The sequence below is a fragment of the Gopherus evgoodei genome, chromosome 16 (assembly GCF_007399415.2).
Source record: "Gopherus evgoodei ecotype Sinaloan lineage chromosome 16, rGopEvg1_v1.p, whole genome shotgun sequence".
NCBI lineage: Eukaryota > Metazoa > Chordata > Testudines > Testudinidae > Gopherus > Gopherus evgoodei.
This window is the reverse complement of record NC_044337.1, coordinates 5,617,898-5,633,567: the sequence shown is the minus strand read 5'-3', so window position 1 is coordinate 5,633,567 and position 15,670 is coordinate 5,617,898. Positions and strand designations below refer to the sequence as shown.

Here is a 15,670-nt window from a genome sequence, read left to right as displayed (position 1 = left end):
GGAGAGGTTCTTGTAGGTCAGTTAAGGTGTCTTTACAAGAACAGTCCCGCAAATTATGCAAATACAACACTGGGTCTTCCATATTCCCCTGAACCGCACCATAACCTCCATTGAGCAGCACCCATGTCCTGTCAACAGCACCCTCTCTTCCCATGGGATGGCAGGAATTTGAGGGCCGAAAGCATTACTGGAAAATGGCCCAAACACAGATTGATCTGCACCTAAAACATTAACCCCCCCTCCATTCACTCTCATGAACATTGAGCTGAGTGAACCAAATCACGGCGGGCAACCACTCTCTGTCCCAGAACAGGCATAATTTCCCCTCCCCAGCACATCTGGAAGCACAGCAGCAGGATTCAGTTCCCATTTAGTTCTGACTGCATCCCCCATCGCATGCACATTTACGTGTTGCTCTTATTACAGAACTAATCTGGATACTACAAGCAGCCAGCCAGCCAGCCATGCCCTAAAGCAAACATAGGAGGCACCTGTTACCTGAAACCCCGCCCAAGAATGAAATGTCAGAGTTAGAGCTGCTCCCAGGGGTGGTTTAGAAGTTAAATTGTTTTAAATCACCTGGGGGGGGGGGAATTTATGCAGAAGTACCTGAAATTAATCAACCCTATGACACTTGCATTTGTTCATGGTTTGTGCTAATCAAATCCCTAAAGAACGTTGCCAAGGAAAGTGAAGGATACCAGAGTACTGTGTTCCTTTGTCATTTGGAAGACAAGTCCCTCCACACATGCTGTGCGCTATTAGAAAGAAGTTCAATGTTTGTTGTTCAGCAGAAGCTCAGTAACTGGTAAAATAACCAGGCCTCAGATGGCAGTTTCAGAGAAATAGGTTTCTGTTTAACCCTTATTTTCTGCTGCTGCTCTGATAAGGCTGCACACCAACCCTCTGAATTTCACTTTCCATTGATAATATATTTGAGGGTTTTTTTAAAACACTAAATCTTAACTTAGAGAGCACCTGAGCAGACACTTTCCCCTCCCACAAAACGCTGGGCAGTTTCTATACTGCAATTCCAAAACCTGCGGGCTACAGAGAAACAGACTGGAATTACATCTGCTACTGGGAGAAAGCTCTGGAGAGCAGCCAAGACACTGGAGATGATGTATCCTCCAGCATTCTCCCTCCCATTCTTCATATCATCCTTTGGCTGGTATAGTTAGGGCTAGATTTTAGAAGTATTTAGGCACTGCTGCACTCAGTGTTGCAACACCTAACTGATACAGGAGTCTAAATAGCATATTTTTAAAGGGACTGATTTACTTCAAAGCCAAAATTCCATTGATAGTTGATGGAATTTAGGCACTTGGGAGACTAAGGCCACGTCTACACTACAACATAAAATCGAAATTATTAAAACCGGTTTTATAAAACTGGTTTTATAAAATCGATTTTACACGTCCACACTAGGGCACATTAATTCGGTGGTGTGCGTCCATGGTCCTAGGCTACCATCGATTTCCGGAGCGGTGCACTCTGGGTAGCTCAGTAAAAGAATGAGACCAATAACTTCAATTTCCGTCCACACTAACCCTAAATCGATATAGTAATAACGATTTTAGGGTTACTCCTCTCGTTGGGGAGGAGTACAGAAATCGATTTTAAGAGCCCTTAAAATCGATTTAAAGTGCCTTGTAGTGTGGACGGGTACAGCGTTAAATCGATTTAACGCTGTTTAAATCGATTTAACACTGTAGTGTGGACCAGGCCTAAGTCACTTTAAAAAATGAGACAGGCTCCTCAATCAGTTAGGCATTGTAAGCTGTGTGCAACAACACCTAAATACCTTTAAAAATCGGGGCCCTCTGAGTTTTCCAGACTCAGCTGAGAAGGATCATTCCTGAACATGATGCACATCTGAAGATGGACTCTATCTTATTCTCTCCTTTACCAACCCATCACCTTCCATCCATGCCACCGCTGCTTCCCCTCACATCTCTGCAGGACAGTGCCCATCCCTCCGGCACAGAACGACTAGACAGGACAATTATGGGTCACTTAAGACACAGCACTGAAGATCCTACAGGAGCGCACTGGCACTGTGAAATGTCAGTGGGCATTCCCTGGATGATGATAAAGCTTTTTATGTACTTTTGACTGATAATGAGACAAACTGCTTACATTCCACTCCAGGCCAGTGTTAGACTCGCTGGGGCCCAGGGCAGTAATAAGGAGAGGGCCCCCACCCCGCTGAAGCCAAAGCCCGAGCCCCGCCACACATAACTTAGTTTTGTGGGGCCCCTGTGGCGTGGGGCCAGAGATGACCGTGCCTGCCAATAGTGGGGAGGGGGCAGAGTGAGGGCATCCAGCTTCAGCAATATAATTGAGCATGCTCAACCCATGTGAGCGTGCTCAGTACAAGCCAAGCAGCAAATCTGCGGGGCGGGGAGAAGCTCATGACCCCAGGTCCCCCAACACGCATTGCCTCTGCATGAGGCCCTGGACAATTGCTCTGCTTGCTACCCCTGAATGCCAGCCCTGATTCCACTGTAAAGATTCTGTGTCTCATAAACCAAGGGCACTGCCTTTTTGTTGACTTTCCATCGTCAATATTAGCCAGAAATTACAAACCCTGTGTACAGGTTTGGCATGTGACTGATGAGCAACCTACTGAAGTCAGAGAAATCAGCACTTCCACGACAAAATACATGCACTCTTGGAACTGAAGCAGCTTTCACAGGGCTGCTGTATGTCATTAATACACTCTGAAATTCAGAGCCAAGGCTCTGCAACCACCTATCTATTTTTTATTCTATTCCTATGCACTGTGCCACAGCCTAGAAATCAGCCACTGGGTTTTTTTCAAATGAACACAGCACACACATGAACTTCAAAGCCTACAAAACAAGTTCCTTCACCAAACTTGCCACTGCTGAAAGATGACAGCCGAGGTTATGATCTTGGGCAAAAAGTCCACTTAATTTCTTTAAGAGGAAAACAGGGGAAGCCTCTTTTAATCATTGTAGCTGACAATCCTACTCTCTCAAGGTGAGTAATTTCAGTGAGTAATTTTTTTTTCCTTGAGTACATATTTTGTTCATGATCAGTCGTCATAACACAAGGTGGATGAGCAATTTTTGTGCTTGGGCTGGCACAGCTCAGCAAGACTGTTAGCTCATTGTTAAACAAAGCTACATTACAGGCTATGCTGTCAGGCTCCTCCCAGCTCAAAGATCTGACCCAGTGCTGGATGAATACTCTCCAAGCATCTTACACTATTTCAGAAAACAGAACCAGCCAAGTGTAAAGATTTACAGCCAATAGCACTAATTGCCAGTGACTCCTGCCTACCTGAACACACTACTAGGAGAACTCTTATTATTATTAAATTATCAAAGGCATGGCTTACAAAGCCGGTGAGAAGTAACTTAGACACGATTACTATGTGTTTATTCTCCCTCTGCATAAGTCACCTTCTGCGCATTTAAAGTTTAGCTGGAGGGCTGCAGGGTCTGATCCCGCACGCACGGACGCTTCCTCCACTGAGGAATCTCATTTAGGTCATTGGGATTCCAGGAAGGAGGAAGGTCCACCATGTGAGGATAAATATATTGGATCAAACCCATAGGGAAAGTCACTAGCCATTCCATTGCTACATTAACCCACTTCATAAAGACCAGCGCACCATAAGGTACTGTCCTGGCCTCTGTGCAATAAGAAAACAGTGGAGATGGGAAGAAAGCAGCCTGAGCTCGAACATCTACACTGCAATTAAACAGCCCTACGGCCCAAGCCCTGTCAGCCGGCACCACTGCAGTGTAGTCATCCCCTAAGTGTACATCTACACAGCCACAGCAGCGAGCCTCCCAGCCCAGGCTGACGGACTTGAGCTTTAAAGCTGCTGCTAGTCCTTCTCCGTAGGCTTCAAGAGCCCAAGCTCCAGCCTGAGCCAGAACTCCAGAGCGCGGTCACAGAGCTATTTGTAGAGCGCTAGCACAGGCCCCGCTAACCTGAGTCCTTAGACCCTGGCTGGGAGGCTCGCTGCCATGGGCTGTGTAGACATATCCCTGAAGGATCAGATTCTGCCACCCTTCTTCCTGCTGGATAGCACCTTAGTCCACAACTCCAAGTCTGGTCCTCATCAACTTAAGGATGTCAGAAACAGATCCATACACAGCACTGGAGAGCACAGACACCACTAACACAAAAACTGTTGTATAAACCCAAATTCATCCTCAAACACCTTACACACACAAAGCCCCCTATCTCAGGAATGGGCATACAGTTTTTCCCATATAGACTAACAGACGTTTTGGAGCATGAGCTTTCGTGGATGAATACCCACTTCCTCAGATGCATGTGAGTTTTTCCCATGTAACCTGATTTTTAAGAAGTCCTACCAGTTTATACTGGTAAATTCACAACTTTTTAGTTAACCTGCAGAGGAAAATATTGGCCTTCTGCTCCCATGAGAGCCCTGTGGAGGCTAGCAGTATTAGGTCACTGGTTAAATCTGAAGTCTTATTACAGATCTGATGGAGTTTTGCCTTGTCAACACCATGCTGGATGGTCCTCTCAGGGCAGCTCCTGGACAAACACTGGTCAAACATTCAGAAGCCCTAAACTATTCATATTAAAATTCACACTGCTTGTGTTTTATATTAACTTAAAAATTCTTTATACTGTACATTAACAGCCACCTCTTCCTGGTCACACACAGCTATGCAAACATCCGTATTGTCAGGAGTTTTCCTGGTTCTCTGAACAGATCCACACACACACAGAGACTGAAGCAGCTAGGTCCACTGCCGGACTGAACACAAGGCTTGGGAAGGTTTATTTTCAGATTTACATCCTTGAGATTTAGATCATGACTAACCGTGTAGTTTAAGATTTTAGGGAGGGAAACAGCTAAACCCAAGCCTTGTTCACCATCCCATTTCTCAGCCATCCTCCTCTAGGCAAAGGGGTTACAAATTTTCCAGACATGGGCATTTTTTGACCAGCGCTGGTGCATTTCTAGTCAGGAGCCATTGGTGCGCGGAGCCATTCCCACTGCTACAAGGAGGTTTACAAATAAAACGATCCTGGGAACAAGAGCTTTAGGTTCCTGGCCCTCATCCCCCCCTTCCCAGGCGCTGTTGCTCTTGTATGAATCCCCATGGGGAGGGGCCCTTCTGTCCTGAACAGAAGCAGGCAGCTCTGAGCCGCTCTTCAGCCCGCCTCTGCTGCTGGGTAAGGCAGCAGCTGCTGTGACACTGCACAGCTGAGAGGGGAGCGCGGGGACGGGATAATACCAGAGCCCAGTTCCAGCTAGGCTTCAGTGCAGCCCCCTGTCGAAAAGCACCTCAGCCCCCAGCCAGCCCCTGAGCCAGCCCGGCTCCGATGTGTGTTTACCAGCCAGCCGGTCCTTCCCGGGGGTGGGGATGGGGGTGGCAGCTTGCGCCCACGGGGGGCGAGCCAGGGGCTCCCCCTTCCCTTGGTGCAGGAGAGTGTAAGGGCGCACAAGAGGAAAACTCCCACAGCCAGCGCCCCTCTGCAAAGCCGGCGTCCTGCTGCACCCGCCCAGCCCCACTGCCTGCAGCCTCCCCAGTAAATCCGCCCCCCGGCGCCCTGCAGCCTCGCCCCGCACCTGGTTTGCCGGCGCCGGGCCGCAGCAGGCAGGCTCCGAGGACGATCCCGGGGAGGAGGAGGGCTCCGAGCCGCGGGGCAGGCGCTCTCCGGGCCGCCACCATCCTTCAGCAGCGCCGGGGACTCATTGCAGCGGGGTCCGACCGGCGCGGGGGCGGGAAGGGAGCGTGGCAGCTGCAGCCGGAGCGGCGAGGATCCGTGAGCCCGGCGGGGGCGGGCCAATCCCGGCGCCGCCCGCACCGGGGCTGGGAGAACTGGGCCCACCCACCGCGCTGGCCACCGGGGCGGGGCGGGACGGGAGCAGGTGCCGGGCCCGGGGCGGGGGCAGCGCCGGGAACCTGCCCGTAGAGACCCAGCTCATTCCTGCCCCGTTCACCCCGGCCCGGCCCGGGATCACCCCCTGGAGCTGCTGCCCTAGGACACTGGGGGCCTGCCCCCCAACTCCCTGCTGCCCGGGATCACCCCCTGGAGCTGCTGCCCTAGGACACTGGGGGCCTGCCCCCCAACTCCCTGCTGCCCGGGATCACCCCCTGGAGCTGCTGCCCTAGGACACTGGGGGCCTGCCCCCCAACTCCCTGCTGCCCGGGACCACCCCCTGGAGCTGCTGCCCTAGGACACTGGGGGCCTGCCCCCCAACTCCCTGCTGCCCGGGATCACCCCCTGGAGCTGCTGCCCTAGGACACTGGGGGCCTGCCCCCCAACTCACTGCTGCCTGGGATCACCCCCTAGAGCTGCTGCCCTAGGACACTGGGGGCCTACCCCCCAACTCCCTGCTGCCCGGGATCACCCCCTAGAGCTGCTGCCCTAGGACACTAGGGGCCTGCCCCCCAACTCACTGCTGCCCGGGACCACCCCCTGGAGCTGCTGCCCTAGGACACTGGGGGCCTGCCCCCCAACTCACTGCTGCCCAGGATCACCCCCTAGAGCTGCTGCCCTAGGACACTGGGGGCCTGCCCCCCAACTCACTGCTGCCCGGGACCACCCCCTGGAGCTGCTGCCCTAGGACACTGGGGGCCTGCCCCCCAACTCCCTGAGGCCCGGGATCACCCCCTGGAGCTGCTGCCCTAGGACACTGGGGGCCTGCCCCCAATTCATTACTGCGTTGAGATTTCCTCCCTGATCCTCTGTTCTCCAGAGACACAGGAGACCCAGCTCCAACTCACTGATGCCTGGGACCACCCCTTAGATCTTGTGCCCTAGAGCACCAGGGACCTCCTCTCCCTGCCCACCACACTCTTCACTGCCTGGCTCTCTGCTTCACTGCGAACCTGGCCCCCAACTCATTGCTGCCCTGAGATCACCCCCTTACCTCCAGATCTCTGCTTCCATAGGACACTGCCCTCTTCAGATGCCTGTACCCAGGGGACAGTGCTGTGCTGGCTCCTGGACTCCTCTCTGCTCCTATGGGACCATAAAATGCTGGAAACCTGTTTCCCTCCATCCCCAGCCCAGTGGGGAGGGGTAGGGAGAACTGGGCAGGTGCCAGGGGCTGCATTATTAAAAGAGACCCTGCATCAGAAAGGTTAAATTACCGTAATTAACGTTACTCCTTTTTGACCTGAGTGACTAGTCAAATTTCAGGGCTTGGGGGATGTTCCAGCTGGAAGCAGAAATTGATGGAGTTTGGTATTTTCTTTGACGCAATCTTGTTTCTTTTACAAGCAGTGTCCCAAGTCCTGCTCCTCAGAACGCAGGAGGAACCAAGAACAAAAGCAGCAGTTTCTTGGATTATAACCCCAGCCTCTGTAGCCAGCCAACCTAAAAGCTCTCTCTAGCTTTTCCCAGGGTCGCATGGGGCTCACAAGTGACTGCTTTGCTTTCTCGCTTTTTGCCTCTGCCTCTCTCTGCATCCTTGTCTGTTTTCGGTTTCTGTGTGATCTATCTCTCTCATCACCTGTGTGTGTGTGCGTGCACACACACATACACACACACACACGCACAAGCTCCTGGGTGGGTTCACACACACCTTTTGTCAGGGCTTTGCTTCTAGCTGTATTAACTGAAGAGCAAGTTCACACCTATGAGTTTCAATGGGATTTTAACTCATACCCCAGCTTGTAACATTAATTATTATTATTATTGATTACTTTATTGTATTCATGCAGTACTGCCTAGGAGCAGCAATCCTGGGCCTGGACCCCAGTGTGCTAGGTGCTGTACAAAGAACAAAAAGAAAGCCCCTGCCCCAAGGAGCTGACAATCGTATGCATGCTGTTCTGGTTCCTTGTGATCCTGGTGCATTGGGTAATGTTGCCAGTTCTCCACGGAGGTGGGCTGGTGGATAGCGGAGGGAGGGAGGGAGTCTGTGCATGGGCAGGGGCTTACCGCCAGGGTCTCTGGCCACTTCAGGAAGGAATCTCAGGGCCTCATTGTCCTCTTGCATGCACTGGTGTAACTCTATTATCATGAGGGATGTTGTTCCTGATTTACCCCCTAGATACAAGCAGGATCGGACTCATTGTCCCCCTTGCTGGGATTCAGGGCCCCCTGGCAGAGGTCTCTGGTGTACCTTCCCAGCATTGAGAGCTGGGCTTCTCCAGTTCTTCCTTCTGCCTAGTGTGTGTGCACTCAGGGCCCTCTCTCCTTCATCAGCCCAGGGCAGGAATTGGAAAGGGGAGCTGTTGCAGGTGGGGGGAAGAAGCTGAGGGGGGGCACGAGTGTCTGATCACTATGGTTGAAAAGCTGCTTGCCCAAGTAGTGACAGCCTGCTGTGCTTATCTGCTAATAATAGTATTTAGCTCTTATTGTTTTCATAGCTAGATCTCAAAGCACTTTGCAAAGGTGGATATCATTATTTCCATTTTACAGGTGGGGAAACTGAGGCACAGAGAGAGGCTGTGAGTTGCCTGAGGAATCAGTATCAGAACTGGATATTGAACCCAGGCTGCAAATTTAAAACAGACAAGAGGTGCAGGACAATTCACAATGAGCCTGTGGAACTCACAGCAAAGGATGAGATATTTATACTGATGATGGAAATGTCCAGAGATGCATTAGTGATGACATAAAACAAGGCACGAGTTTGGAAGGTATAAGCCCTCCTTCTTTTTAACCTATCATTGTTCACTTCAGAATTCTTTGCACCCACCTCTGAAACATCTGGTACTGGCCAGTGTTAGAGACAGGACACTGGACGAGATGGTTGGGTCCCATATAGCCGGTCCTGTGATACTTTGTCTCCCAGCCCAGTGCCTGATGCACTATATTGCACTGCTGCTCACAAACTCCACAGCACATCTGGCAGCAGTTGACCTGAGAATAGGCTGATATCAGGAGCCTAGAAATGGAAAAACACCTAAATCCAAAGATCAATGTCTGTGCCCATTAGTACGGGAGACAAGAGGTGTTTCATTAGCGTTGCTCCTTCCGGGGAGTCATATTCAAATTATGATTCTCTCAAAGCCCTAACTTGTCAATCCACTGCACAGTGCAGTAGTGGGCAATCTTTTCAACAGACAGCAGCTAAATTAGGTTTTTGCTGTCACCAAAGTACCGCTATTTGAAACATTTACATATTCTGGGACTCTGATGACGCTGAACAGCGGCTTAAAAAAGCCGTTACTTTAGTTACTGTATCACTGCTGCTGTTCTGCATAAACCCCTCTCCGTAAGGGAGGTGAGACAGATATAAAGGTCAAATCTATTTACAGAAACAAATACTAGAAATAGGGGTAATGACACAAGTAGATAAGGCAAATTGCACCAGGCTTAGGGTGACTATATTTCCCTGTGCTGAATATGGAACACCTGGTAAAATTACTTGTATTCAGGCAAGTTCCAGGGCAACCAGTCAGAACTAGGCAGTACAAACGTTCAAATTAACATCAAGTTGACTGAGCCCCTGGTAAAAAGAAATACTGGGTAGCTGGGTTCTTTTTATTTGCCTTCTTATCTTTAAGACTTTAGAGATCACACGGGGAGAGGTGACACACCCCCATCCTGCCCCCGCACGGGGAGAGGTGTCACACACCACTACCACCCCCCGCATGGGTAGAGATGACACACACACAGTCTCATATACCTCTCTCACACAGGGGGTGACTGATCCTCCCTGCCAGGCACTGTCTGCCTTCCATGCCTGGTTAGGCCCCCGAGACGGACCCGACCCTCCTGGTACCTGGCGCCGTGTCTTCCCAAGGCAATGCATGGGGGGGGGCATGCAGGGTCACACACCCTCCCTCCCCAGATTTCTGCCAGAGTTCACACCAGAACGTGGCCAGCAGCAGCCTTTCGGCTCTGTGCAGGAGGAAGGGGATGGGAGATGCTTCCAGCCACAGGGGAGGGGCGGGAGGGGAAGGGCTGACCTGGCCCATGTCTTTGCAGAGCTCATCTCTCCCTACCCCACACACATATCCCCATGGCTGGAAGCAGCTTGTCTCTTCCTGCCCAAACAGTGTTCAAAGGCAGCTAACACCTGCAGGCTGCTGCTGGCCACTGACAACCCAGCCGCCTCTTGTCCTCCGGCTATAGTCAGGGCCAGCTCCAGGCACCAGCGCAGCAAGCAGGTACTTGGGGTGGCCAACAGAGAGGGGTGGCACGTCCGGCTCTTCTGTGGCAATTTGGCAGCGGATCTCTCAGTCAGAGCCGGCTTTATGACCTGCGGGGCCCGATTGGAATACCCGGCGGCAGTCCGGGGCTTTGGCGGCACTTCAACGGCGGGGGGTCCGCTCCAGAGGTCTTCCGTGGCACTTCGGTCCACTCTGGGTCTTCTGTGTCACCAAAGGACCCCACGCCGCTGAAATGCAACCGAAGATCCCTGGAGCAGGGCCCCCTTAGGTGCAGGTGTGGGGCCTGCTTCAGCACTGGGCCCGATTCCAGGGAATCAGGGGAATTGGCCTAAAGCCGGCCTTGCCCTCCATCCCTCTCGGAGGGACAGACCCAGTGGTGAGCTGGAGCCGGTTAGCACCAGTTCGCAAGAACCGGTTGTTAAATTTAGAAGCCGGCATAGAACTGGTTGCTAAAGGGGTGGATGGGTGGGGTGCCGGAGTCCAGGGGATGTGGTGGAGCTCCAGCGACTATTTAAAGGACAAGGGTGGCAGAGGCAGCTGGAGCCCTGGTCCTTTAAATAGCCCCTGGAGCCCCACCCACCCCAGGGCTCTGGGGGCTATTTGGAGGGCTAGGGCTCCCCTGCTTCTATCGCCCTGATCCTTTAAATAGCTGCCAGAACCCTGGGGAAGCGGCAGGGCTCGAGCGGCTATTTAAAGGACCGGGGCACAGAGGCAGCTGGAGTCAAGGGCCCTTTAAATAGCCCCCGGAGCTCCCCCACTATCCCAGGGCTCTGGGGGTATTTAAAGGGCCCACGGCTCCCCTGCTTCTACCGCCCCAGTCATATAAATAGCCACCAGAGCCCTGAAGTAGTAGTCGGTGCACCATACCAGAGTGGCCTGGCTTCCCCAGGGGGTAATTTAAAGGGCCTGGGGCTCCCAGCAGGGGCTGGAGCCCAAGGCCCTTTAAATTGCCATCAGAGCTCCACTGCTGAAGCCCTGGGGTAGGGCTGTGGGGCTCTGGGGGGCTATTTAAAAAGTCCAGGCCTCCCGTTGCTTCTACTGCCCAGGCAATTTAAACAGCCGCTGGAGCCCCGCTGCTTCCGCAGGGCTCCCGTGGCTATTTAAAGGACCAGGGCAGTAGAAGCAGGGGAGCCCCTGCCCTCTAAATAGCCCCCAGAGCCCTGGGATAGTGGGGGACTCCTGGGGCTATTTAAAGGTTCAGAGCCCCAGCTGCCTATGCCGCCCTGGTCCTTTAAATAGCCGCTGGAGCCCCACTGCTTCCCCAGGGCTCTGCTGCCTATTTAAAGGGCCAGGGCGGTAGAAGCAGGGGAGCCCCAGCCCTTTAAATAGCCCCCAGAGCCCCTGTCTGCTGCTGCTACCCTGGAGGGGGGGAGAAACTTGTGGGTTCTGAGGGGGGCAGTCGGGGGCAGGACGTGAGTTGGGGTCAGATGGCGGGGGGAGACAGTCACGTCAGGCTTGTATTCACTGCACGGTTCCCTACCAGGTCTTCAGCGGCACTTTGGCAGCAGGGGGTGTGGGGGAGTCTTCACTTGCTCTGGGTGAAGGGCCTGCCACCGAAATGCTGCCGAAAACCCAGAGCGAGTGAAGACAGCCCCTCCACCCCACTGCCAAAGTGCCACTGAGGACCCGGTAGGGAACTGGTTCTTATGATTTTGGGAGCTCATCGCTGGACGGACCTGCTGACAAAATGCCACCGAAGAATGAAGTGGTGGCGCTAGCGCTGCTACTGAAGTGCCGCCGATTGCGGCCTTTTTTTTTTTTGGTTGGTTGTTTTTTTTCCAGTCGCTTGGGGTGGCATAAAGGCTGGAGCCAGCCCTGGCTACAGTGCAGGCAGGAAGGGGTTAAGCCCTAAGGAAGCATTGTGCACCTCGGCCCAGGGAACCTGACTGCAGGGCCCTCAGCGAACCCAGCCAGAGAGGTGGCTCCGCAGGGGAGGGTGCCTAGGGGATGAAGCAGCCCCACGATCCCTGGGGGCAGGACCCAGGGCAGAGGGGCGGGGTGTGAAGAGGGTGCTAAGCTGCTGCCCGGGGGGCTGCTGTGGAGCTGGCAGGGTCGGGACGCGAATGGGGCTGGTTCTCCCCACAGCCCTGGGAGTGGGACACGCCCCATCCGGAGGGATATGGAGAGCAGCAGGGCTGGGGGGGGTGAAGGGGCAAAGCAAGGAAAGGACAGCGAGACGGGGAGCATGTAACAGGCCGATGGGTGGGCAGTAAAGGTGACATGTAACCGGCCGCTGCCTGGCGCCTGCTCGCACTCACAAGCCACTGCAGAGCGCAGCCAGCGCCAGCCGGAAACGGGCCAGGGGGCAGGGCTGGCATGCAGCGGGGGCTGCGCTGACAGACCAGCCAGTGGAGCAGCCTGCCCCACGTGCTGCAGCTTTGCCCAGCCACCAGCCTTGCATACCCACCCCCATTCTCGAGCACTGGACCCTCCCTCTCACTGCTGGTGGGTGGGCTGCTGGCGAGCAGGGATCCAGCCAGCAGCAGGACCCATCAGTACTGGGGTGGGAAGAGACAGAAAATACAGGACAAATTGCCCATTTTTAAGAAAATGTCAGGGCACATGCAGGAGGGCTTAAATACGAGACTGTCCCTTTAAAAACAGGACATCTGGTCGCCCCAACCAAGCTTGAAAGGCTAAAAACAAGAGAAGTGACTGTAAGGCCCTTTCGTACATATGGGACAAAACTCCAGTTCCACTGTAATGTTTATTATAACTGAATTAATGAGCTAGGTCTCTCTTACACACACTCATCCCCACTCCCACCCCAAAGCCCTGGTCTGGAGAACTAGAGATGCTATTCCTGTGTAGCCACCACAGTCAACCCCGCAGTCTGAACTGGGAGGGAAAACAAGACAGCTGGAGTCTGGCCTCCTTTCCTGCCTATAAACACCATTCCGGTGCCATACTGGGGCTATAAATGAACTGCAAAGGATGTGGGGAGAATTCCTCCAGTGCAGGGTCAGTGTAAGACCCAGGTAAATATATCTACACTGCTCCCCCTTGCAAGCCCTGTTGTGGGGCCAACAATGAGGAATAGAGGGGGGATGCTTGTATCACTTAGTGCTAGGGCTGCTGGGCCGCAGAGCAGTCCAGAGAAGGTTGCTGGAAGCTAAAAGCAGTCTTCAGGGGCTGCTCCATCTTATACCAGGGTCTGTTTCAGAATTTGGGTGTCATGAAGGTGGTGTGAAGCCACTTCTGCCTCCTCTGAGGCTGCACCTCCTGGAGAGCGGCTACAGCATAGAATCTAGCCCAGAGTCTTCAGACTAAGCATTCATCCAATCTGTCATCTCACTGGACACTTTGGGGATTTTGCTTCCATTCCCAAAGCGACTTTCTTTCTTTCTTCAGCTCTAGGCCCTACCCAGTGTTTTAGGCTCCGAGTCCATAAATTTAGAATTGCAGTATAAATGTAGACCAACATTTTAATCCTTGAAAAATTCACACCCCTGAGCATCGTAGCTATGCCAGCCTAGCCCCCAGTGTAGACACAACTAGGGGGATGGGAGAACACACCCTTTTACCTAGCTACTGCCACTAGGGAGGAGGATTACCAACAGCAAAGGAAAAACCCTTTAGTCGCTGTAGGAAGCATCTACACAGAGGCACGACAGTGGTGTAGCTGCTACATCACCGTAGCTGTGCCACAGACGGTAGTGCCCATAGCATATACGTATACTGTGGCAAGGCCAGAAGAAGCGGCTTGATTTGGGAATTCCAGTTTAAAGCTGTTTAATGCACCATCTTTGGTAGAGTCATTAGCCGAAGGCAGCCATTAGAGGATCCATGCTGCTGTCGCCAGGCAATGGTTTAAGTTAAGAATAGAGTAAATTATATAAATCTGGCTGCTCATTTCAAAGGCCTGATTGAAAGGGTTTAGGAGCCACTGGGAAAGATCCTGGCCTCAGTTATACTAGTGCAAATCCATCGGAAATCCACCGATTTCAGCAAGATCCGATGCCGACATGAGTCTCTTTTGGTTGGTGGTTTTGTGTCAGCATGTTTGGAAATGTAAAAATAACCCTCGGGTTTATATAAAAAACTTACCAAGGTTGGTATTAAAAACTCAAATCCATTCCCGTTATCTGCGAACATCCTGGTCTGATCTGTACTCTGTTATACAAGTGTAATGCCAGGGAAGTCTAGAAAGTTATACCCAGCTAAAACTTACGTAACAGAGCTGCAGCTGAAGAAGTGGGTTTTTACCCACAGAAGCTTATGCTCAAATAAATATGTTAGTCTTTGTTGTTTTTGTGGACATAGATTAACCTGGCCACCCCTCTGCTACTTGAGAGCAGAGACACAGACCCTTTTCTTTTTGCAGTCATATTGTCTTTACATTTTCCTTCTTTTTTCTTCTCTCCAATCTGCCTTTTATCACATATGCCCCCTCAGTGGGTTTCACTCTCCTGAATATTCTGTGCAGGCAATGAAATTTCTGGTGCCACTTCACCAGAGATTCTACACCTGAACCCTGTACTAACATGAGCAGCAGGTTTCCAGCCAGGCTGCGAGCCCTGTGTTGTTCAAAGCTTGGTAGCTGCTGTCTAAAGGGGAAAGTCTAAAGGAAAATCTCACAAGCAAGGTTGCCTGTTGAGTGTGATGCCTCCAGTATCCATCAGAAAAGTGACCTGCCACTTTTTTGATTTTCACCAGTGTCCAGTACCACTGTGCTAGGATCTTAGATTGCCGCTCTAAGAGGTTTGTTGAAACAGGACATGTAAGAAGGACATTGTGGAATCCCATAGCTCCGGCTCAGGGGGATATGTCAGTGCTCTTATCCATTTAATCATGAACTTTAACAGGCAAGGAAGAGGGATAAATTCCTTTGTACAATCTTCCCCCACAGGTCTGAGGTTCCCCAAGTACTCATAGGATTTGCTCAGAAAGAGAAGGCTCTGTTTGTAGGAGATCGAAAAACACTGACTTTTCTTTCCTGTGGAAATGCACTCAACAGGTCTGGAATCTTACCACTCCAACCAAATCTGTGCAGCTGTGTTAGGAGAAGGTATAATTCTGGCCAGCCACGTCTGCAAACTATTGTAACAAACCCCCCAAATGGTGCTTTGGATTTACCCTTCTTCTCTTCTTTCTTCACCTTTCTTTCCTTGATTTTATTTTTCACCAACCAGAGGCACAAAAGGGGCCAAGGCCCAGATCCTCAAAGGTACTTAGAAGCCTAACTCCCATTGAAATCAAAGATAAACAATGGGAGTTGGGCACCTAAATGTCTTTGAGAATCTGGACCCAAGCCTTAGGAAAAAGACTAACCCTTTATGAGCCATGAACTGGAGAAGCAGGTTGGAGAATCCCTTTGGCAGTAGCTCACTTGGGGAGGGTTCTCCTTGATCCCCTGCCTCTAATCCCATTCCCATGGGAGCTGAAGTTTATTGACTGGTGTGTAAAGGGTCTGAAGTTCGGTGGGATTTCCTGTCAGCCCCCAAGAACCAGGCTTCACGGGTCGGCTGCAGCAGCGAATCAGAGCTGCCTTTCCATGGAGGAACTGTGCCACCTCCTGGCCAAGCTCTATCACCTCTGGAACAGCTCTACCTTATCTGACAGGCAGTAATTAG

The 15,670-nt window shown here is 52.1% G+C and overlaps 1 protein-coding gene across 1 annotated transcript in view; it reads right to left on the bottom strand.

Moving 5' to 3' along the window:
• Nucleotides 1-5,788, bottom strand: part of NPDC1 (neural proliferation, differentiation and control 1) — a 121,273-nt gene extending 115,485 nt beyond the window's left edge. The window contains exon 1 of the mRNA XM_030535922.1: nt 5,591-5,788. Within this exon, the coding sequence (XP_030391782.1) occupies nt 5,591-5,693 (103 nt within the window). The 5' untranslated portion in view covers nt 5,694-5,788. The remainder of the gene's footprint in view (nt 1-5,590) is intronic.
• Between the last annotated feature and the right edge of the window lie 9,882 nt (nt 5,789-15,670).